Source organism: Lepidochelys kempii, chromosome 9 (genome assembly GCF_965140285.1).
Source record: "Lepidochelys kempii isolate rLepKem1 chromosome 9, rLepKem1.hap1, whole genome shotgun sequence".
Classification (NCBI taxonomy): domain Eukaryota; kingdom Metazoa; phylum Chordata; order Testudines; family Cheloniidae; genus Lepidochelys; species Lepidochelys kempii.
Genome location: NC_136388.1, coordinates 83,048,097 through 83,072,096, shown reverse-complemented (window position 1 = coordinate 83,072,096; position 24,000 = coordinate 83,048,097). Strand labels below are relative to the sequence as shown.

General features: G+C 42.0%; 1 protein-coding gene across 8 annotated transcripts in view; it reads left to right on the top strand.

The window, feature by feature from the left end:
* The first annotated feature begins 225 nt into the window (after positions 1-225).
* Positions 226-24,000, top strand: part of ATRX (ATRX chromatin remodeler) — a 140,915-nt gene continuing 117,140 nt past the window's right edge. For 3 of the 8 annotated variants that reach the window (XM_073361132.2, XM_073361138.2, XM_073361139.2), the window contains exons 1-4: positions 226-412; positions 9,999-10,141; positions 16,964-17,076; positions 23,164-23,219. In XM_073361132.2, the coding sequence (XP_073217233.2) occupies positions 10,092-10,141; positions 16,964-17,076; positions 23,164-23,219 (219 nt within the window). In that variant the 5' untranslated portion in view covers positions 226-412; positions 9,999-10,091. The other 5 variants (XM_073361133.2, XM_073361136.2, XM_073361135.2 and 2 more) reach the window with 5 other exon arrangements.

Genomic DNA, 24,000 nt, shown 5'->3' with positions numbered 1-24,000 from the left:
TTTGCTTGGGCGAATGACCAATGTAGGCGCGGAGAAGACAAAGCGAACAAGCTTTCTTCTCCCTTTCATGGGTAACGTCATAGCATTCCATGTCTGACGTCAAGCCCTCGAGGATGACGTAACCATTCATACAGCCAATCACAGCTAGAAAGATGACGTACACGACCTTAGCAACAGGCCCAGTCCGAGCGGGCCAATTAGAAAATCGATGGGGGTGGCAGGCAGCCAATGGGAGACGGCGAGGGAGGAAGGCGGCAGGAGGCCGGTCGTCTCCCTCATCTTCCCTCCGACAAGATGGCGGTGGTGCTGGCGATGGCGGCACTAACGGCTTTGTGTCCCTTCAGCGCCTGAGCTCGGTTCCGGCCTGGCCGGGGGTACCGAGCAGCGGCGACATGACCGCGGAGCCCATGAGGTACGGACCGAAACACTCTCCCGCTAGGGTCTGACGAGCCTCCGCTGCGGAGAGGCGGCTGGGGATACTGTAATCACTTTCTTCCCACCCAGGGAGTAGAGGCGGCAGCGCCGCTCCCCGCTGCGGCCCGGTACCGCAGGAGGATGGAGGGGAGGCTGGGGAAGGCATCGGCAGAGAAGGCCGCGGGGCAGAGTAAGGGATCGCGGGCGAGAGGCCGGGCAGGGGGAGGGGACCGGCGGGACGGAGGTTAAGTGCGGTCTGGCTGCTGTCTGTGCGCGCGGGGCTTAACCCGGCCGGGCTGAGGGAGAGCGGCCAGTGGGCGCTTATATTCTCCTCGCCGGTGTGCTCGGGGGTAGTGTTGCGCCCCCGGTTCGGCCGGGGCAGGCGCGCGGCCTGTTTCCTCGGCCAGTCCCGCCGCGGGGCGGAGGGGGCCCGCTCCGAAGCCCGCTTTCTTAAGGTTGGGGGCGTTGATGCTTCGATTCCATTCTGCCTTGCCTGGAGAGAGCCGGAGCGGGACCTGGCTTGGCGGACCAGGTTGAGGGGCGGTGCCCTCTCCTGACCCCCAGCCCTGGATGGAGTTTTTGCGTCAGCGAATGTCTTGGTACCGTAGCGGTGCTGCCGCCTCTTCCCTCCTCCAACGTGTTTATCCACAGTGAAAGTTCCTTCTCCCCTATTGGCCCTCCACAGTAAAGGATCTATTTTTACATCACAATCAGTGTCTGCGACAGCAGGAAAGCTGATCTTCATACAAGGTGTTCACCCTAAGCATCTTAGTCTATAGGCAGACTTTTCTCTAGCTTGCAGACTGGAAACGTTCTCTCCTCCCTCCCAGCAGGGGCGGCTTCTTGCAGTTCTTTGCTTTCTAGGACCTACTCTTGTCTGCTGTGTTAAATTCATTTCTTTGCTGCATACAGTAAATTATGCTATGCCAGGCCACAAATCAGCTTCAGTGCTGACAAACAGGTGCTATGTTTTACCATTAATACATAATTAGTTTTGTGTGCCTTCCAACATACAGACATTTCAGGGGAAGGTGACCAAGGAGCATGGTCCATCAACTGCACAGCACTCTGAATGCTTAAGATGTGATATGAATAATAAACGATTGTCAGTTAACCTTCATGGACATTGTCTAGCCTTGTTCACAAAATCAAAACAAAAATTGAAGGAAAAGTAGCATCACATGAACTTGTATTATGATCCTCAGTTAAGATTCTTAAGCAATCATAATTGTTTACATGGATTTTTTTCCTTTGTGGCTCTAAACTCTTTATGGCATCTTTGCAGTTGGTAGCACATTAACAGTACAGCATCCTTTTAGTGAAGTTTGGGTTTGATTACATTTCTATTTGTTTGTATTATTTTTCAGTCAAAACAAAAGAGGGGGCTGATTTTTTCCTTTTGCTTTCCCTTGTTTGTGTAGTTGTTTGTAATTTACCATAAACTCCCAGTAGGGTTTCTGCCAATACTGATAGGAATGGTAATTTTTTCCCCTTATATGTTCCCGGCCCTGAAAGCCTTTTAATTTCTTAGTTAGCTGTGCCTAAAGGCCTCTAGCAGTGTAAACAAAAATATTAATAAAGTTAACATAAAACAGGCTGATCAAATTCAGGAGGAGAAACTACAACAAACAAGCTGTCCCTAACATAAAATAGGGTGACCTTAAACAGATAAACCATCACAGGGTCTGTTGTATATACATTTTTTATTTTAATTTAATTGATTATTTTACAGAAGAAGCGATCTCTTCAGACCCCCCACTCCTCCCCTCAGACACCCTCCATGACCCTTTGGGTCATGATCTCCAAAGTATGGGAAACACTGGGTTGAAAAGTTCAGTGTGAGAATATAAAACAGAAGCAGTGTAGTCACTAGAACAAATTACCTCTTAAAGCAGGGGTTCTCAACTTTTTTGTTTCTGAGGCCCCCTCAACATGCTGTAAAAACTCCACGGCCCACCTGTGCCACAACAACTGTTTTTCTGCATATAAAAGCCAGGGCCAGCATTAGGGGGCAAACAGGTCAGTTGCTTGGGGCCACCATGAAACTACGCTGCTCAGGCTTCTGCTTCAACCCCCAGTGACGGGGTTCAGGGCTCTGGGCTTCAGACCCATGCGGTGGGGCTTCAGCTTTGCGCCCTGGGCCCCAGTGAGTCTAATGCTGGCCCTGCTTGGCGGACCCCCTGAAGCTTGCTTGCGGCATCCTAGGGGGCCCCGGACGATTGGTTGAGAATCACTGTCTTAAAGGGTTACCTTCATGAGTAATGGTAACACACTGGTTTGGGCGGGGGGGTGATTTGGTATGGGAGAGGGTAACAAACTTGAAGTTACTTTCCTAGAGGAAGAAATTAGGGAATTGTTCTGTGCTGGTAGTATGGCGTGAAAGATTGATAACTTTGGAATGTATGTAGAAATATTTACAAAAAGTTTGAGTACAAAATATCTACTACTGGCTTCTTTCAAATTACATTATTGCTGCATTACACAACATGTATCATGTCATGCTGCAACATCACTCATTCAGAGTGAACGGATGCAGGTTACCTTAAGAAAGAAAAATGAGATCAGGTTTCCCACCAAGATGTTAGGGCAAATCTGTCAACATATTCTCTGTACAAGACAAATATTGAATGTATTAACTTAAAAGCTAAAGCAAAGTTGTTAGTTCTATTGAACTATGCATTATTCATCTATAGCATCATTAAGGCTGCATTGAAAAACGCCCCTTTACTCAGCAGATGACAGGTGAATTTTCTACAAAGATGTTGTATGAAGTCTCTTCTAACTGCAGAAGAAACATTTTAAAATAACTCCCTTTCAAAGTTTTCTCTGTCTTCATATTTCTTTGAGTTCCGCATAGTCCACTCAAACTTCACATCTGTTCTGGTAATATCTTGGATGTAGGCCACTTCTGAATGTTTAACATTAAACTTCTAGTTAGTTATTCTCCTTATTTGTCATAACCTTAGTCCCTCCAAGATTAGCAACAGAACTGCTCAGTTACTTTCATTTTAAACACTGGCAACCTGGGTTCCAAAATCATGACCCCCCAAAAGTCTTATTTTCAATAAAATTTCATTTTTGTCTGGGTTTCCAATCAGTTCTATCCCTGACTTGCCAGCTGTGCTCTGTACCAGAAAAGATGAACCAGAAAAGCTTGCTGGACAGCAGTAGGCGCTGGGGTGGACTGTGGGGTGATATCAGGCAGTGAGCAGAGATGCAGGAGTCGGGGAGAGAGAATGGTCCTTGTGGGAGAGAATGGAGTTAAGCAGGGATGATTAAAGGAAGAGTCATCTGTGGCACAGTTTCTGTGCCAAGGCATTATTACATCAAGGGCTACCCTCATACTCCAGCTCTCCTCTCCACCTCTTCCCCTGGTTCAAGTCAGCTTAAGCCCAACTTTTTAATCATATTCCCTGCTTACTTCCCATGGTGCCCTACAGCCTCATGCCTCATACACAGCCTTACTCACCTGTAGAACAAAGGCTGCAAGTTGTTCAAGATGAAATATATTTGGGCTATGGATTATGAAAAGCAGGTAGTTCAGGCTGAGAAGGGGAGTTAATAAGTGGATCAGAGCTGGGCATCGAATGACTTTACTTATTTTCTTTCTGTTTAGAACAGGCATCAAACATATGGGCAATGGGCCAGTTCCAGCCCAATTGATGTATTTATGTAGCCTACGTGATATTCAGATTGTGCAAAATATCAGCTTTCATTTAAAAAAAAAATGTTTCTGGCCCCCCTGGTTTTGAAGAAAACCTTCTAAATGTGAAAAACAACAATAAAGAGATGTAGTGATGCCTTCCCGAATCTGCAAACAACCTAAAACAATGGTTCCAAACAGTGAACTCCCGTATCCCCTGTTAATCTCAGTGGAATGGTAACAAAAACATTTTAATGCGAACACTAGCTGTTGCACTGCTGATCATTTTAACAGATGGAAAGGGACGGGAGTGAAGCTCACAGGAGGGTACAGAGAATAGAAGTTGCTGCAGGAAAGGAAAGACAGAGGAAAAAGTAGAGGAGATACAAAAAGACAAGGAAGTGGGAGAGAAACAGAGAAAGAAGGGTAAAAAAGGAAGAAAAACAAAGGATAGAAACAGTAGCAGCCCAAATAAGAAGAGGAGCATATTTTCACTGTAGACTACTGCAGAATAAGTGTGTGTTAACTCTCTGCTGAAAAAACAGTATGAAACCTGTATCTATCTGTGCCTGGATTTATCTTAGGAAAAACAGTATGTCTTTATTAAGCGTATTTTGTGTGAGGCAAAGTGCAGGTGCAAATGCACATAGTCCATGACAAAACATGTCACTGAATTGGAATATTGGATGTATCTGCAGTAAGGCCTTAGTGTGCTGCTGAGCCTCACCTGACCATATTTCATGTCATTGGACCTCAGTTCTGGCTGATGGGTGATACAGAAAGATGAACTGGTTTGTGAATAGGGCAGTAGCAAGTTGTTCTAATGATGGCTCAGAAAGGGAAAAAGAATACAGAAATATAATGGCAAACACGATGTATTGTTTTACACTGATTTGAAACCATGGTATGTAGTGTGCTCTGAAGTTCTAGCTGTGAAGTATATGGTGCCTTCAAAAGTTCTTGTAACATTTAGAGACAGACAGCTGACACTTAAAGATAAAAGGAAGGCTTTTTTTTTTTTTTTTTCAGAGAAAGCTTGAAGCCTTGAAAAATCCTCAGGGCTTGATTACTCAGACTAGCAGTGTCAATACCAGTGCCCTTCAGGTGACTTATTTGGTGCGTCTGCAAACTGCAGATCACACAGTTTTATATGGTGTATATGATTGTTTCAGAATTTTGTTAGGGTTAGAAACACCTACCAGATAACATGGTTTCTCATGTTTGTCACATGGGTAATGATATATGAGACAAACTGCTTTTATAACTTTGGAAAAGTCTGTAGCTGGCAATTCAGCTTGATGAGTCAAAAGAAGTCGGAAGATGTCTTTCACGGGTACTTAAAGCCGCCCCCCCCCCGGCGCGCGCAAAAGACAAAAGCTTTGCTTACGTAAGTGGCAGTGTGAACGTGGCTTTGTCTCCTGCTGACAAAGCTAACGCCGCTCGCGAGTCTGGAAGTATTTTGAGGGCAAAAGTGCCAACAAAGTACTGACAAAGAGCGTTTACACACGCTGACTTTTAATGACATGGCTGTGTCGACATAGCCTTGCTGCTAAAAGCTGCGTGGTGTAGACAAGCCCTAAGATACTGCCTGATCTGAGGGGTTGTTTGATATCTCTAGTGCTACACAGGTAATATTTGTGAGGTAAGTTTCTGATGGTTCTGTTGGAGAGTTGATCTTCTGTAAAGCACAACAGCAGAATGCTCTTCAAGACATTTCAAAACGTGTTTAGTCTTCCACATTTAGTAGGAGCTGTGTATGATAACCTGGATGCATAGTGCCAACGTGGTGACAGATAAGGGTAGTATACTAGTCCACTGATCCAGAACATCACACTAAATACATCCCTGCCTCACTGTTTTTCATAAACTGCTAAACTCTTGATGATAAGAAAATGCCTGAATGTCTGTGTCATGTCATAGATTAATTCAGAACTTTTGCATTGCTCTGTAACTACCAACAATGGTTTCAAACTGAAGAGTTGTGAGACTGTTTTCCTCCTGTCTCACAGGTGGGAAAGAGATGTAGTGACAAGTAAAGTGTTAACTTAATTCTTTTAATTACAAGCAAAAGTGGAGATTTCCCATAATAATAAATCTCCCTGTAGTGAGGGGGCGTGGCCTCCCTCCCAGATGGACAGGGAAACTCCCTCACCCACCCCCTGGTGAGCAGAGCCAGGGCATCCACACCCATCCCCCTGGAAATAGAAGGGCGGGACAGGAACCAGAATATAATGGGTGGATCTTCAAGCTCGGTTGGGCCAGAGCTGCAAGACGTCTCCTCAAACTCTAGCAGCAGGTGGCCTGACAGATACCACTACAGCACCAAAACCTCAGAGGAGCTGTAGGGGCTGCTATTAGCTGTCTACCCCGGGAAGACTGATGATGATCTTGAGACCCGAGTACTGCACAGTGGGAGTGTAGGAAGTAGCCCATGGGAACCAGGTGATGATCCGGTTGTACTGTGACCCGAAACTAGGCCAGTATGTTTCGGGCAGATCCCTGCTGACCAGTGACAGAACATTCCGCCCAGCCCTGGGCTGGGACCCGATGGAGTTGTGTGGGCCTAGGTCCCCCTACCACTCCACCCCTGGGGTGGCAGCCTCCCCACCTCAGGCCAAGAGGCCTGCGTTGGTCTGCTGTCTGCCAGAGCTAGGACATCAGACTGTTTGCTGTCTGCCCAGTCAGAGGGCTGAACCCCTAACTTGGTATTCCTCCCTGCCTAGGGGCAGGGTCCCTATAGTCCTTTGCCCTGACTGCATGGCATGGCTACTTAACTGTTTGGTGTTCCGTCCTGCCGGAGGCTCAAGCAGCCAGTGCTAATTCCTCCTGAACTTGACGCCTACAGCAAGGGGACGTAGCCTCCCTCCCAGATGGACGGGGAGGGATGAACCCAACCTCCTACACTCCCCTTGCTGACACTCTAATTAATTCATAGGGGTGGCATATTTAGCCTACCTTGTTAACATCTTTGATCACCTGAACCCACTGAACACTTATTTCAGGGCAGAATATGAATTATTCTGCCTGCACAAACAGGGTAGAAACATTCTTTAGAAAATTTGTTCTTCCCAAGTGCAAAGAAAACCTGGAGTCGTGACATTCTGTACCTTGGGTAGTGTCCTGTAACTCCCATATTCCTCATTTATATATGATTGTGATTTTGCATATAAAGCAGGCCTTGTGAGTATCGGGGGAAAGGTTATGGTCTGCTGAAAGTAATTTCTCTATCCATATACACCTCTACCCTGATATAACACAAATTCGGATATAACATGGTAAAGCAGTGCTCCAGGGCGGTGGGGCTGCACGCTCTGGTGTATCAAAGCAAGTCTGATATAACGCGGTTTCACCTATAACACAGTAAGATTTTTTTGGCTCCCGAGGACAGCGTTATATTGGGGTAGAGGTGTACATATATCATTAATGCATATGAAGTTATGAGAATTGTGTTGTATGGTTGTCACTAAAACATGCTGTAAATTGGGGAATCAGTCAGATATTAGCTCCCCAGAGGCAACAGAAAGGAAAGTAGCCAACACCCAGGTGGGGTGTCAACCCATCACCAGCCATTGTCCAGCAAGGGAGCTACAATGCAATGACTTACCTGCATGAGGCCACACCAGGGGAATTGCTCAACCTTGCCTGGAGACTCAACAATGCCCACCCAGACATGCCTGGACTTGTGTTTTCCAAGCACGTGGACTAAGGGTATAAAACCGAACACAGGGGGCTCATGCTTGGCCTTTCTCCTTCACCCACCTGTACTGCAAGCAACAAGGACGTTCAGAAGACTGAAGACTCCAACTGAGGGGACTGCCCCAGATTTCAAGGGTGAAATCTCTGTACTATGAACTGTGGGGTGAGAAAAATTGCTTAATCTAGATGTTGCCCAGTCTAATAGGGTTGAGAGTTTAGACTGCATGCTTACATTTTCTTTTCTTTTGGTAACTAACTCTGACTTTTTGCCTATCACTTAAAATCTATCTCTTGTAGTCAATACATTTGCTTTACTGTTTATCTTTACCAGTGAGTTTGTATGAAATGTGTGGCAAATCTGCTCAGGTTTTGCAAAGGCTGGTGTAGATCCACTTTCCATTGATGAACCAATTAATAAATTTGCATTGCTCATCTTGAGCAGTGCAAGACAGTATATTCCTGAGGTACAGTGCTGGGAGCTGGGGGTTTGGCTCTGGTGCTTTTCTCTGTGTGATTCATAAGTTGGTCTGGGAGCATTCATGCAATCTAGCTGGCTGTGGGGCTCCACATGTGTTTGTGCTGAGTGATCACAGCGCCCGGAGGGGTTTGCTGTTGGTTACTAACAAGGCATTATGAGAGACAGCCCAGGTTGAAGAGAGTTTAGGGGGCACAGCAATCTCACAGTCCCAGGCTGCACCCCAGGGATCCCATCACAGTCATTTTTATCTTCTTTGAAGGAATTTAGGAGGCTATCAGACTATCAAGTACTCATAAATCACCTTTTGAAGGGAACTTAAGACTTAATTATTAGACTGTTTTTCTACTGTCCCATAGTTGTGGAAAGAAGTTTACCCTTGGTGGTGTTGATGCTAACTGCAGAACATTGTAAAACAAACTGACAGATCACTCTTGGGCCAAAACCCACAACTAACTTTTCTCTAGCAGAAACTCCATAGACTTGTCTGTCTTCTGAAGGAATCGCCAGCCTTCCTTAGTTGCAGAAGCCATGGAAATTTTAATCTCACCTTCATCCCTTATTTCCGTAAGTCAGGTTTCTTTTCAGTGGCAATTTTTTTTTATCACAACTGCCTGTCTATTGAAAGTGAAGTAGAATTGTATTGCCCCAATTCCATTTTGTCTGAAATATCATTCATCAGCAAAGCAGGTCCATTCATCAGATGGAATTGTGAATGTATATAGTACAGCCTGCACCCAGTTTAACAGAAAAGAGGTGCTTCTCTACTTGAAAGAAGTGAAGAGAAAGTAGAAGTCTGGAAGAATGGCTGTAGCTGAGGGTATGTATGAAAGAATTGCACAATATCACCAAGGCAATTCAGATGGATAAAGGCACACTAAGTATAAGAACATAACTTCTACGTCCAGAATTTGTTTCTAAGTCCATTTAGCTTCCCCCTTTCCTTTTAACAGGCTGAATATTGAGAAGAATTACAAGTCCTCAAATGTTGATTTTTGTACTCCGAAAGCAAACCTTAGTCATATATGTATTAGTGAAATGGTAACTAAAACTCAGGAATGCGCAGCTGAGAGAAAGGGGTCATATATTTATTTTGTGGACTGTGAATTGGTTGCCACCTTTGTGGAAACAGGCAGTGCTGGAGCACTGGATGAGGACAGGAGAACAAGATCAGTTCAGACATATACCTAAATGAATTTAACAGTAACAGTCTCCACAAAGAATGTGATAGGATAAACTTAATCTTGTTTGGGGAACATCTTCAGAAACTCTGAATAGGAAGAAGTCTTCAAAATAGTATCTGAGTTGCCTTAGTTACCATTCATTTTTTTGTTTTTTGCTGAAACGCTAATTTTTGAAGCATTGATTGAAAAATGAAACTCTTCAGAGGTAGGAGTATGTGTGGTTTTAGGATGAAATTAAGCTCAGTGCAAATGTGTACTGTATTAAAGACTTAAATAGATTGGGGCTAGGGAGGGGAGCATGGGAGGGAGGGAGGAATTGTGGTGGTCAGTTTATATTATCCAAGCTCAAGGTGAAGTGAAGAGACTTGAGCCTGGATAAGACTGTGAAATAAATATTATCTAGACCAAAGGTGCCGCTGCCTAAACAGTTTTTATTGCTCGTTTACTATCAGCAGTTGCACGTTTAACAGAAACATAGGGCTATCAAGAAAACTGAGCAGGAATGAAAATTGTGCAAAACTCTGGAGCGAAAATAGAGCAAACCAAGACAACTGATATCTTAAGCACTGGTGTGTCCTTGTTGCAGGCATAAATGAAATACAGACCAACCTTTAGACTTTAATGTGAGGAAACACTAACCTGGGAACCTTTGCCGGACCTATTTGGCTGTCGCTAGTCCATGACAAAGATATTTGGCAACGTCATAGGGAGGCCTTCGTTCAAAATGAGGTAATGATGCAGCATCATAGAGAGTTTGTTGTAAACAGTTCAGAGGAAAAAACAGAAAATAATAAAAGTAATTTTTGTATTAAAGCAGTGAAGTATTTATCTGTTATTGAATGTAATCCTTGCTTCTGTATATCTAAAACTGTTTTACATGAAAATGACTATTGCCTGTCTGTTCCTGTTTGTGTTTTCATGCTAAACTTTTGCTTTGATTATGCTTTTGTTGGGGGAATCTAGCATTACCATATAGCAGTGTTTCTTAACCTTTTCGTGCCGGTGACCTCCTTTGGACATTTAAAAAACAAAAATGGTCTCCTCCTCCTCGCGCCCGCCCCCCCCCACACACACACTTTAAGCTTGGGGCTTCAGCTTCAACTTCTCACAGCTCAGGGCTTCAGCCCAGCATGGGGCTGAAACATGTAAATTAGCTTTGCAGGGTCTCCTGTGGCGTGGGGCCCCAGGCAATTGCCCTGATTCCTACCCCCTAACACCAGCCCTGCTTGTGACACCCCCCCCCCCAAATCCCTCCACCAGCCCTTGTGGGGTCACAACCCCCAGGTTGAGAAACACTGCCATATGGTATTTTTACCTATCAAAGTTCTCTGTATGCTTAACATTCCTTTACTTGTTCTCCAGTACCTATTTTTTCTATTCTCAAGCTTGTCCTAAGAAGTCTTCCTAGTTATCAACTTCTCAGCTTGGTTATTTGAAAAGAAAAATATTTAGCCTTTTAGTGCAACAGTGCAGCCTTCAGGAAAACCCATGCTATTGTCAGATAGTTTGGATGCCATTTGAATAAAACTAAATTGTTTAATCTTCCTTGAACAGAGTACAGATTCTTTTAGTGAACTTTTGTCCACCTGTTCTCCATTTCTCTTTTTATGAGCAGTTAGTGTCTCTAGAGAGTCTTTTGTGATATTTGCTTTCCTTACTCAGTATACTCCGAGGGCATTTCATGCATGTCCCCAAATGTCCTAAAGTTTGCTGGGTATCCTTTGATTAAACCCCTGTGATTATAAAGTCAATTATTACCAAAATAAGATATTAATCAAGTAATGAGTTAATGAAATCTAAGAATAGCACCTCAGGATATAATACAGTAATATGGGACACGATGCCTGCGTTGTCTTTTTTAAAAAATGAGTACTTTGATAGTCTGCTATTTTTGAGGACATTCATAGTTTGAATTTTCAGGTTGCTACCACACTAAACTTACCATATATACTCGATCATAAGCCGCTTGGTTTATAAGCTGACACCCCCCCGCCCCCCGATGGATTAGTAAAAATGGACAATTTTTATGACCCATTCATAAGCCAACCCTATAATTCAGGGGTCAGCAAACTTTGGCTCCTGGGCCATCAGGATAAGCTGCTGGCGGGCCGAGATGGTTTGTTTACCTCGAGTGTCCGCAGGCACGGATGTAAACCTAAGTAAACAAAGTGTCCCAGCGCGCTAGCTGCTTACCCTGATGGGCCAGGACAGCAACTTGTGGGGAAATTTTTTTGTGGGGAGAAGCTGGGGGTAAGGGGACCCCCCACCACGAGCCCCCCACACTCTCCCCATCCCATCCTCTCCCACCTTATTTGGGGAGGGCCAGGGGAGGATGTCTCTGGCCTGGCTGGCCCAGCTCTGGCGGGCCAGACCGGGCGGCACAGCCTCAGCATGTTCCAGTGGGCTGGGCTGGGTGGCACGGCTGCAGCGTGTTCCGCTGGGTGGTGCGGCCACAGCCTGCTCTGGTGGGCGGGGCCAAGCAGTGGGACCCCGGAGCTGCAGCTGCTTTGGAGGCTGTGGGGAGAGCAGCATGGCCAGAAGCCGAAAGATTCTGGCCCCGCCTCTTCCCTTCTGGTTCTGCTGGCTGTGCTGCCTCTCCTTGCTCCCTCTGTTGTGTGGAGGGCCTGTGTCCCACCTCTTCCTATCTATACCCGTTCATAAGCCGACCCCCTTCTCTGATGCTTCCTTTTTTTTTTTTACTAAAAAAATTCGGCTTACGAACGAGTATATATGGTAATTTAAATTGTCCTGGTAACAGATGTAAGCAAGGACTGACTTGAAATTGCTTAATTAGCATATACATTTGAAATCATTTACAAAAATGTTCAGTTTTAGTCCAATATTTTGAGCTACCACATAACTGCCGCCCCAGTTGAAAACTGTTAATGAGTTTTGAACATTAACTACCACAAAGGACATAACTTAAATTGTTTTATAAAAATATAGTAGTAAAAACATACTTTTAATGTTATAGGATGGTTTGATTTTTTTACAGTGTATTTTGGACTACTGTTTGTATACTGTATGATGTGTTAAGTACTTAGTACAAGGCAGATTTGTTCACTTCTGCTATGACTGCTTATCAGTAAATGAGTAAAATATATTTAATTGTATACATTGTCTACTTCAGCCCTTTCAATTTGTCTGTTGCATGTTTTTGAGTCATTTTTCATGCGTACAACTATCAGACCACAGCCTTGACACATTTTATAGGAGAGTACTATGTAGTCTCTGGCCTTTTGATGGGGGACTTCTGAATTGGGGTAAGGCTCCAGACATCTTTTCTTCTGGGTGTAGTGTCTCTTCAGGGTTATCTATGTGAAAGTTCTGAAAAAACTGTCTGAAAGTAATGGTCTCATAAAAAAAGATTCATAAAAACTAGAGAGAAAAATCAATAACTGTATGCATAAAGTCCAGTTTAAAACTGAAAACCTTAACTAGGTAGCCTCACTATGGTTTTACTTACAATGAAATAAGAATACTTTCAATTTTTGTCTGCTATCCTTTAGATCAGGGAACATTTTGGAGACATAACCTCAGGGTCTTTTTCACTTTCCCTCTCTCTCCTTTCACTCTGGCTATGGCTAGCTTATCATACCAGGTACACTTCAGAGTTATTTACATAAATGTTCTCTCTGATGGGGTCATCATTGCCTTTTATGAAATCACAATTGTATATTTTAAAGTCATGCATTCTAATGTCCACTGGTCTTGTTTAAATTTATTCGAGGGGTTTTATTTTATTTACTTTGCCTTTCTTTTTCATATATTTATTGGAAGGTGCGTTCCTGCCACAATAGATTTTTCAGCCCTCGTTTGCATCTCCTCTGTCCCCCTGTGTGCTTGTCTTAACCAAAGGTGTTAACTTTGAAATCAGTTAATTTTCAGCCCCTTAAAGAAATAGTTATATTTCTCTTAGTCATTCCATCTTATCAGAATCCCAACTGTAGATGAAATATGAATTCACAGATGCAAAATCCATCACATTATAATTGGCTTTACCACTTAACTGACATTTTTGGAAGTAAACCTATTTAAATGTTGTAAGTACTTAATACTGGACAGACATTGGTCACTATTGACATAGGTTATACGCAGTAGTGATTTTGAGGAGAAGAAAATCACTCTTGTTACCGGTTTCAGAGTAACAGCCGTGTTAGTCTGTCTTTGCAAAAAGAAAAGGAGTACTTGTGGCACCTTAGAGACTAAGCAATTTATTTGAGCATGAGCTTTCGTGAGCTACAGCTCACTTCATGAAGTGAGCTGTAGCTCACGAAAGCTCATGCTCAAATAAATTGCTTAGTCTCTAAGGTGCCACAAGTACTCCTTTTCTTTTTACTCTTGTTACCAATCACTTTAGCCATCTAGCTCCCCAGAATTTTAATTGTGTGAAATTGCAGTGTTGTAGCCATGTTGGTTCCAGGATATGAAAGAGACAAGGTGGGTGAGGTAATATCTTTTATTGGACCAACTTTTGTTGGTGAAAGAGACAAGATTTTGAGCTACACAGTGCTCTTTTTCAGGTCATAGATACTACCTCATCCACCTTGTCTCTCTGTTGTGTGAAATGGAAGTTATAGAGGATGGAAGAGTAAAGTAAATTAATACTCCTGTTTACAATAATTTACCTAACATCTGGCTGCAATTTAAAAAAAAATAAAAAAATCTGCATAGATTTTACAATCAGTAAAGGGTTACTTAAATTGTGGCCACTGAGTTCTCGTTATGCTGCAAGATGCCATTTTACCTTTTAAAGTGGAAAGTGATAATGATTTAACATTTTATAGTTGCTTAAAAAGGTAGTGAAAATCTTGTGTACTTTAAGTAAATATTAAAAAAAGCTACAACTGACTAAAGAATCTGCAGACGTGAGCTAGTGCTCTGAAAAAGTAAACTAATGAAGAACACAAACATTGCTCTCAGAGATGTTCTTGAAAGATTTTTAATTTTACAGTGGTTCCTACACCATTGACTGTCAGGAACCATTAAAAATTCAATATGTTATATATGTGGATAACTTTTATGGTTAGAATAACTAATTACTTTATGAGGTAGTCCATACCTGTATTTTGAAGATGCATGGGGAAAGTAATTCTAAATAATACAGTTTGGAAGGTAACAAATTAATAGTTTGTATTTTTAAAGCACTTCCATCTAAGGATCTCAAAATTTTTGGAGTATATCTAGATTAGGAAAATTTTTTTACTCATTTATCTTAGTCTAGATATACCTTAAATGTTTGTAAGGCACTTTAACTAGTTTTAAAACCCTAGTTTATTTTAACTTTCTCTGTGTACGCTAAGGTTTTAAAACATTTTAATTGATATTAAAAAAAAAAAGTTTTATCCTATCCTAGATTACCCTTATAGAATTAAGACTTACAACACCGCTGTGAATGCAGATCACTAGCAAATATACTGTAGGGAACAATGCTACATGGCAAAGGAATAGACTGTAGGACTTAATGGTTCTATTCTATCTCTGATTTTTTTCTTAAGAAATTTTTAAAAATTACCATTTAAAGTGTGCACTATCAGAATATTTGATGTCTTGAAAATAGTTTTAAAAAGCACAATTTGGATGTGCCCCTTTAATGGCAGTGTTGAAGGATTATCTTACACAGGGGTTAGTCCAGTTGATGATGTATGATTTTTCAGTTACTGTACAACAGCTGGAAAAAGACATATGAGCACAGGAAAGCTTTTGGACGGTGGTCTCCAACCTTTTTATGTGCAAGATCACTTTTTGAAATTAAGATCAACCCAGGATCTGCCCTGCCCCCTCCCTCCATTCCCTCTCTCCCTCCGTTGCTCACTCTCCCCCACCCTCACTCACTTTCACCAGGCTGGGGCAGGGCGTTGGGGTACGGGAGGGGATGCGGCGCTGGGTTGGAGTTGAGGGGTTTGGAGTGTGGGAGGGGGCTCAGGGCTGAGCCTGGGGCAGGGGGTTGGGGTGCAGGAGGGGGTGAGGGGTACGGGCTCTGGGAGGGAGTTTGGGTGCAGGAGGGGGCTCCTGGCTAGGGTAGGGGGTTGGGATGCAGGAGAGGATGAGGGGTGCAGGCTCAGGGCTGGGACAGGAAGTTGGGGTGTGGGGTCTGGGAGGGAGTTTGCCCCAGCCAAGAGCCCCCTCCTGCACCCAGAATGTTGGGGTGCAGTATGGGGTGAGGGGTGTGGGCTCTGGGAGGGAGTTGGGGTGCGGGCTCAGGGCTGGGGCAGGGGGTTGGGATGAAGGAGGGTGTGCAAGGTGTAGGCTCTGGCCGGGAGGCGCTTACCACAGGCAGCTCCTGATCGGCGGACCAACAGAGCTAAGACAGGCTGCCTGCCTTCCCTGGCCTCATGCTGCTCCCAGAAGTGGCTGGCGTGTCTCTGCGGCCCAGGGGCCAGCAGGCTGTTCTGTGTGCTGCCTCTGTCCCCGCCCTCCAGCGCCAACTCTGCAGCTCCCATTGGCTGGGAGCTGTGGTCAGTGGGGGCGGCGGGCAGCACACAGAGACCCGTGCCAGCCACTTCCAGGAGCGGCATGGGGCCCAGGCAAGCAGGCAGCCTGCTGAGCCCTGCTGCACCGCCAGACAGCGATTGACTGGCAGAGGCTCCAGGATCGCAATTGACTGGTTGGTGACCACTGCTTTAGGAGGTGGGAGAAAAATATGTGGAGAGCCTGAGACAAGAAACCTTTTTAAAAAGTAGTGCTAATAAGGTAACTGGTGAATTAGAGCCTTGTCTTATTCTTAAGAAAAATTGTATACATGGGAGAGAAATGACCAAAGGCTCCTGTTCTATAAAACTGGCTAATTGAAAATTCTGTTGGCAATAGTATCAGTAAACTAATTCAAATAAAAATATCAGACAGTCATCTGCTCCTACACAATTGTCTTTTGACAAGATACACATGTTGCTGGTTATCTTCTGAGACACTCAGTAAATAATTGGGATGGCTGGTTTGATGTAAGCTTTGTATGGGTAAGTTAAAATAATGTCTGATTCCATGCGTCTTTACAATTTTTTTTCTTTAGGCCATGTAGAGAAACTGCTTGCAATTTCTGTTTGAGTTATGTATCCACAGACAGACCAATATAAGTGATTCACATTTTTAGCTATTATTTAATTACTCTCCTAGTTATGCACAATGTTTTTGCTATGTTCTTTCCTTTTAATTTCTTTGAATAGCAGTGCACTTTTCTTGGCTTCTGTAAATATTTCATTTTTTTAATTACATGAAATACGGCTTTTAAAAATGTGACATGCTTTATTGTAAACTTTATACTAATGTAGTCCTAAATGCTTATATTTCAGTGCCAAATCTGCACTTACAGATTTTTTTTCAAAATTACCGGGGGGTTATTTTTGCATATTTTGGTATCCTTTTTTGAGATAGATGTTTTGGTAAAAAAAAAAAAAAAAAAAAAGCCTTGCTTTGGAAGATCTTCAGTTCCTTTATTGATATGTAGTACTTAAGAACAAGCAGCATTCATTTCAAGCTTGCACTATGTATTAATTAATAAAGTAGCATGAGATAGTGAGACTAATTTCAAGTGACACTTCTGTGTTTTATCAGTGAAAGCAAGTTGAATACATTGGTGCAGAAGCTTCATGACTTTTTGGCTCACTCTTCTGAAGAATCTGAGGACGCAAACTCGCCTCCAAGACTATCTGTGAGCAAAAGTATAGGTAAAATATATATATATTTTCTCTCTTTTAAATGTACACTCTTATTCAACATCTTGGAATGTAGTGCAATAAAATGCATTTTGATGTACAGATATGCAATATTGTTCTTGCTGTTTCCTTCTTAAGTGGAGATATCTGGATAAATATACAGTAGATTCTTGGTATAAATTGCTTTTCATTTGTGAATATAAATGTTCTGTATGTTATAACACTTTTAAACCAACAAAGTATTCAGTATTCCGTTTCATGGAAGTTAAACTATCTGTGTGTCCTTGGGGTGGGGGATGTTTGTATCTCCTCTGGGATGCTTTTGGTTCAGATTTCTCATGGTTACCTATATTAACAGTGTGTAATAGACACATCTTGTTTTGCTGCTGAAGTTAAGATCTTTTGACCCTCACAATTGTGGAACAGAGTGTGAGGGAGTTGTTTTCATGTTAATTGTGGGAACAATTTGTGAATTAAGTCAGAAACCACTAAAACAAAAGCGCTTTTCTAAAGCAAATGATTAGGTTTCTTCTGGAAAATTATTGGTATCTCCAAAATATCTAATAGGTAAGTACTGGATTTAAAAAACAACAACTTCATTTTAACTACTGTCAAGAATGAAGGCTTTTAAAATAAACACACAGCAGAAAATTATAATCTAATGTATAGTAGGAATCTGCATTTGTTATAGAACTTTTCAGACTCCAACTTTCCTGAAACACTTTCCATAGCAATGAAGTGACTGTGTGAGGAAAGTTGGGATTGTATTAGCTGAGGAATGTATTTTGTTCTATTTTCTGACAGATCCATGGGATCGCTAAAAGGATGCTGTCAAAATAAATAGTTAACTTTTCACTAACAACTCATTACCTTATTAAAATTGACAGAAATTTAAAATCTAATTTTACTTGATTATTACCTGTGCTTTTTCTTATATTTCTCAGATCATATAGTGAAATAAGACTGGTCATTTTCACTTTGTATTTACTTCAGCTTTCTTATTCTCCTTATATAACCGGACGCAACTGTTTTGCATTTCTAATGTTTAGGAATATTTGAAATATTCTTTTTATACAAAAAAATAAGTGCTCTGTCAGATACACAGCATTGATTTCAATGGAGCTAAGACAATTTACATCAACTGAAGATCTTTATATTCATATTGGATTATGTAAAACTTCTGTTAAAGTCACAAACTTCTGCTATACTCGATAATATCCCTTTGATTTAACTGGAGTTCTGCTTAAAATTTCATCTTAAGTATAGCACTTCTGACAATATTGTCCCCTTATTACTGCATTGTAGTGTCAACACTGACTGTACGATTCAATTCCTGTTTGGTGCTTCAGTGCTTTATTTCAGGGCACCTTTGCCAAAACCAAACTGTGACATGGATAAACAGATATCTGTCATTGTGAAGTTGTTTTGGGGAGGATACTGTTTGCAGCACCTCTCTCCCAGTCCTGTGTAGTTACAAATGTGACTCTAGCTCTTGTCCATGAAAGAGAATTACTGTGGAGCAGAGATACACCAATTGCTTAGTCCTTTTGACAAATTTCAAGGGTGTATGTGTGTGATATCACACACATATACATTATATATAATTACAAAAAACTACTGACCCTTTGTGTGTATGAACTATAATAGTCTTTAATCATTTGATCGCATGCTATTTTTCCATAGGACCTCTGCCTCATGCAATGCCCTGCTCTGGGGATGAATTGTGTAATAAAAAAGATTGTCTTTAAAGACCCTCCTCATTTGTTGGAAGGTGTCGAGTGAATGAGACAGAGGATTGCAGAAAGAGAAAGGAGGGTCTCATGGTCTTCACTGTTGTCCTGGAGAACTGGATTTGGCCCTGCCTCTGCCACAGAGTTCCTGTGTGATGCTAAACAAGTCACTTAAACCAAACCTTTGAGGTGCTCGCTAATTGTGTGTTTAGCTCAAGGGTTCTCAGACTTTTGCACTGGCAACCCCTTTCACACCTCAAGCCCCTGAGTGTGACCCCCCCCTTATACATTAAAAACACTTTTTTATATATTTAACACCATTATAAATGCTGGAGGCAAAGTGGGGTTTGGGGTGGAGGCTGACAGCTCGTGACCTCTTGAGGGGTCCTGACCCCCAGTTTGAGAACCCCTGGCCTAGCTTGGTATCTTGAAGTCTGATTGGCAGAAGTGCTGACCACTCATAATTGAAATCAATGGGAGTTGTCCTTAGAACATATTCTGAAAGTATTCTGAAAAATCAGGTCCTAGGATTTTCAAGTTGGCTCCCCAAAATTAGTGAATGCTTTTGACCATATTCTCTGTGCGTCAGTTCCCCATCTGTAAAAGTGAGATAATACCTCCCCCTCATCTCAAGAGAAGTTTTGAGAAGACTAATTAATTTTTCTTTGAAGCACTCCGCTTACTATAGTGATGAGCACCATAAAAAAGCCATGTGGAAATAATTTTTTCTTCATAACAGGATTTGAACAGTCTACAATAAATTGAACAATGAGGAGAAAACAAAATATTGAATCACTGAATAAGACTGCAGTCCTGTAGAAAAATACTATGTGATCATATAATTTAACACTGTATCGCAATGCATACACACAAGGGGGCTGAATGAAGCTTATTCGGGCAACCTTAATCTTGAAAGTTCCTAAGTTTTGTGTGCCTGATTATGCAACCTTAGTGGTCTTTTAACATAGTTTGTGTGTGTGTGTAACTTTCTCATTTTTTTTTTTTTTTAAAGAAGAACTTCTGTTTTTTCAGTTTGCTGTCATGTGGCATCACAACACCACATGGGTGGAACCTTTAGATACACTACACAGACTTCTGCCACTTGAACTAGTGGAGTAACTGATAGCAATAGTAAGTTGTTATCCTCTATGTGGATCAGTACTAGAGGGACATCAGACACACATTTAACCAGTGATTTTCACAGATATTTGCTGGCAGAGGAGGAATAGTGAGACTCGGGAATTTGGCATTCCAGGCTCTGGAGGGGAGTGTTTTCTAGTGGTTACAGCCACTTCGGCTTATTTCCTCCAGACTTGTCCCCCTTCTGCCTCATCCCTTCCAAGGTGTTCCAGTCATGTCCCGTCCCGTCCCCTCCCCCCCAGCTCCTTGCACCAGTCCTAGTATCCTTATCTTCCCAGTCCCAGACTCTACTCAAGCTTCTCGTTTCAGTCTTTTTGCCCAGCAAGTTCTTATTCCCCCCTCCAAGCTTGCTGTCATAGTTCGGATCTCTGACTTCATCATTCTCTCATCCCGTCTTCACACGTAGTCATGGTCTCTTCCCAGCCAGTTCTGATTTCACTCCCTTTTGAGCTCCTTGCCCACAATCTGTCCTCCCTACCCCTCCTGCTCCTCACTGCATTCTCCTTGTCCAGCAAGTCTTAGTCTACCCCTTCCCCACCGTGACTCCTAGTCTTCTTGCCCAGCAAGTCTGCCCCCCTCCCCCCGCAGCTTCCTGCTCCAGCCTCTTCACCTCCAACTGCATAACTGTTGTCTCAGTCTCACCAGACTGTGTGCGCCAATATACTCTCCTTCCTGACCAGTCTGGCTTCTGTCTCCTGTGTATTTGAATCGGACAGCTTCCTCCTTCATACTGCACTGTGTGGATGTGTTACAAGGGAGTAGAGGTGTCATTGAGAGCATAGGAAAGACAGGCTCCCTGCTCTCAATTCCCCATCTTGGTGTTCTCTCAGCTCTGTACCCCTAGACTGGAGAGAACTTGCTCAGTTGCTGTGTGGTGACGGCATGTTCAGTCTGGTCAGCACTGTGATACGAGGGGGTACAACATGCTTAGTCAGTTTGTGGGTATGGTGACAGTCTGGTCACACATAGGCGCAGTGAGATTTGAGCATGCCCAGTGAAGATGGAATCTTCCGAAATTTTAGCTGTTAAAATCAAAGTATTCTCTACTGAGCATGTGCAAACTGAAATTGTTACAACTTAACCAAAGTTAGGCGAATTTTAATGAGGATGCCAAGAGGCACATCCTTGGCACATCACCCCTCAGCCAAATTTCAAGTAATTAGTTGTCACAATTTTGGCATGAGTGTACCTTATACCCTTCCCTTGGTCCCTTAAGGGCACCCGCTTAAGGTTTTCAGTACTCAGCCATCACCTCTCTTAAGGGGAGACATGCATCTCTCTTCCTCTTGATGGGGATTTTAAGGCTTCCCTTCCCAACTCCCTGCACTTTGATATCCCAAGCAAGCCAGTCTACTTAAAGGCCAGTCTATCTGTGCTTTGCTTTCTCCCCAAAGGCTATGAACAGCATATAACCATCAGCTACAAGTTACCATACTGCTCTTTGTAAGCAAGCATGTTTATTCTTAAGGTAAAAGCATTATAGAGAAAACAAAACAAAAGGTCCTTCAGGCATGCTAAAAGTTTACAATAAGTCACCCATTATTCTTATAGGGCCCTAGTAGGCCAAAGTCTTTCCAACCCTCCACAAGGGTTCGGCCCCGCTTGGACAGAAGGTCCTGTCTGTTTGCTGGATCAGAAAGAAGGCTTTGAGTCAGTTTAAATGCATCCTTTTTAAGCCAAAAGCCCTTTCTTGGTTTTCCTAGTCTCTTGTAACCCAGTTTGAGTCCCTATATGCAAATACCCCAGTGGGTGGTACCTGTCTGGTACAATGAGTGATTCTCCTTAATCACCCTACGGTGTTTTAGTTCCTGAAGGAGCTGTAGTAATTCACCCCCATGGAGTAGAACACAATCATACATATAATTCCTGAGCCACAGTGATACATAAGCATAATGTAATATGTTCCCCCAAAGACACTGCATATGGTTGCAATATCTGTCACAATAGTCACAGGGTTTAAGGCCAGAAGGGACCACCAGATCAGCTAGCCTGACCTCCTGTATGTCACGTGCCACCAACAACACCCAGTGCCCACATGCTAAACCCAGCAATTGAAATGTGACCAAAACGTTACAGCCCGCAGGACACTAAATGGTTATTTGCCACAGGCAGAGAATAGGAGGGTGACTTGGAGCAAAATTCCTTCCTGACACCACATGGTGATCAGAGCCTGAGGATGTTAGCAAGAAAAATCCAGCTAAATATCTTGCTGCAAAACAGAGGGACACGAGAGCACTTCAGAGAAATGATCTGAAGAATTTAATACAGAGAAAACATTTTTTCTTACTGTCATTTTCATAAACATCTGCATTGTATTGGCTGAAATTTTCCAAAAAAAAAAAAAAAAAAAAAGCCATTAGGCCTGAGGCAGACACAGCCAGTGTGGAAAAATTCAGCCCAAACAGTTTGCAAAATTATAAGCAACTGAAAATAGGGTCTTATAATGTAAAGAGTGCTATGAGCCTAATCTATAATACTCGTGATATCCATATGAAAAATAGCATTTTTGTACTTTCCATTAATCCATTTCCTGTGAGGCTCCTTCTAACATTCTAAGCTTTTGAGCAACTTCATATAGCTGCATTATAAAGAATACTGAAACAGAAATATTCCCTTCTCCCCCTCAAAAAACCTATAACATTTCTCTCAAAATTACACTTGATGGGGGTTCAGTCCTGGATCAATGACATGTTTAAGGTTTAATATCCCACAACCCATTAGGGCTAGAAATAGGAGGTCTGTATATCTTGAAAGAGGAGACTCCACAATATCAAATGGGATACATCACTTATTTTTAGCTGTGCTAGCTAGGTCCTTGATATATCAGTCCTTAAAATCACAATGTTATGTACAGAAGTTTCAGGAATGTATTGGTTGTTACTGCTTTTCGTGTGAAGCATGTGTAGTTGCACTCTGGCTCCTCTAGTATGATTTCTTTATTGGTGGGAAAAGGTTGAAAAATAGTAGCAGTGGTATTTTTAAAAAAAATCTAAATAAAATTTTCTGTAAATTATTTAGCATGTGTGCAATAGATGATGCCATGGTGTTATGCAAAGGTTTTATTGTGATTCTATATAAAACTCACTCCTCATCCCCACTGACTAATTGTCCATTTAGTAATGTTTTAATAATGCTGTAAAAAAGTTTATACCAACCATCATTTATAATTTAAAGAATTGTTAGTGATTTCTACCATTCAGTGAATTACATTTTTTCCCTCCTTGTACAGGTAAAAGTAGTGGGCCTGAAAATAGTCCAACTCCAATGGAAAATAACAGGGAAGAGGTAGGAATAAAGTATATGGTGCATTTGATTTACAGTAATGCTGGTAATCCAAAAATGGCTGGTATAGATTGATTAAATTTGAATTAAAATCTGTACTGGATTACACTACCATATCTGCTGAATGTGAAAGTTGATTAGGGAACTTCTTCTAAAAGTTGAATTAAAAAAACACAATATAACCTTTTAAGTGGATATGAATGACATCCATTATGACTAGGCAAGCAATCACAATTTAAAAATAAAAAGTAAAATAATAAATTCAATGTACTTTCATAGTTTTGACTACTTTCGTATTTTTCCTATGGTACTTCATAATGCATGAGTAAATGTATACTTTGTGGAAGGTATCACATTGTACTATCATGAGGCTTCTACCCATTATTAAATCTTTGATGAGAAGTGGGGAGCTGCTGCAATTTTGTGAATTATCATGGTTGGGAAGTGGCAAATTACGTAATGGTAAGTAATACTCCTTTTCATGAAAGTATTAGGGCTGTCGGTTAATCACAGTTAATTCATGTAATTAACTAAAAACAAAAACAAATCGCGGTTAAAAAAACAATTGTGATTAATTGCAGTTTTAATCGCGCTGTTGTTAATAGAATACCAGTTGACATTTTTTATAAATATTTTTGGATGTTTTTCTACATTTTCAAATATATTGATTTCAATTACAACACAAAATACAAAGTATTCCTTGTTCACTTTATATTATTTTTGACAGATATTTGCACTGTAAAAAAGAGAAACAAAAGATAGTGTGTTTCAGTTCACTTCATAC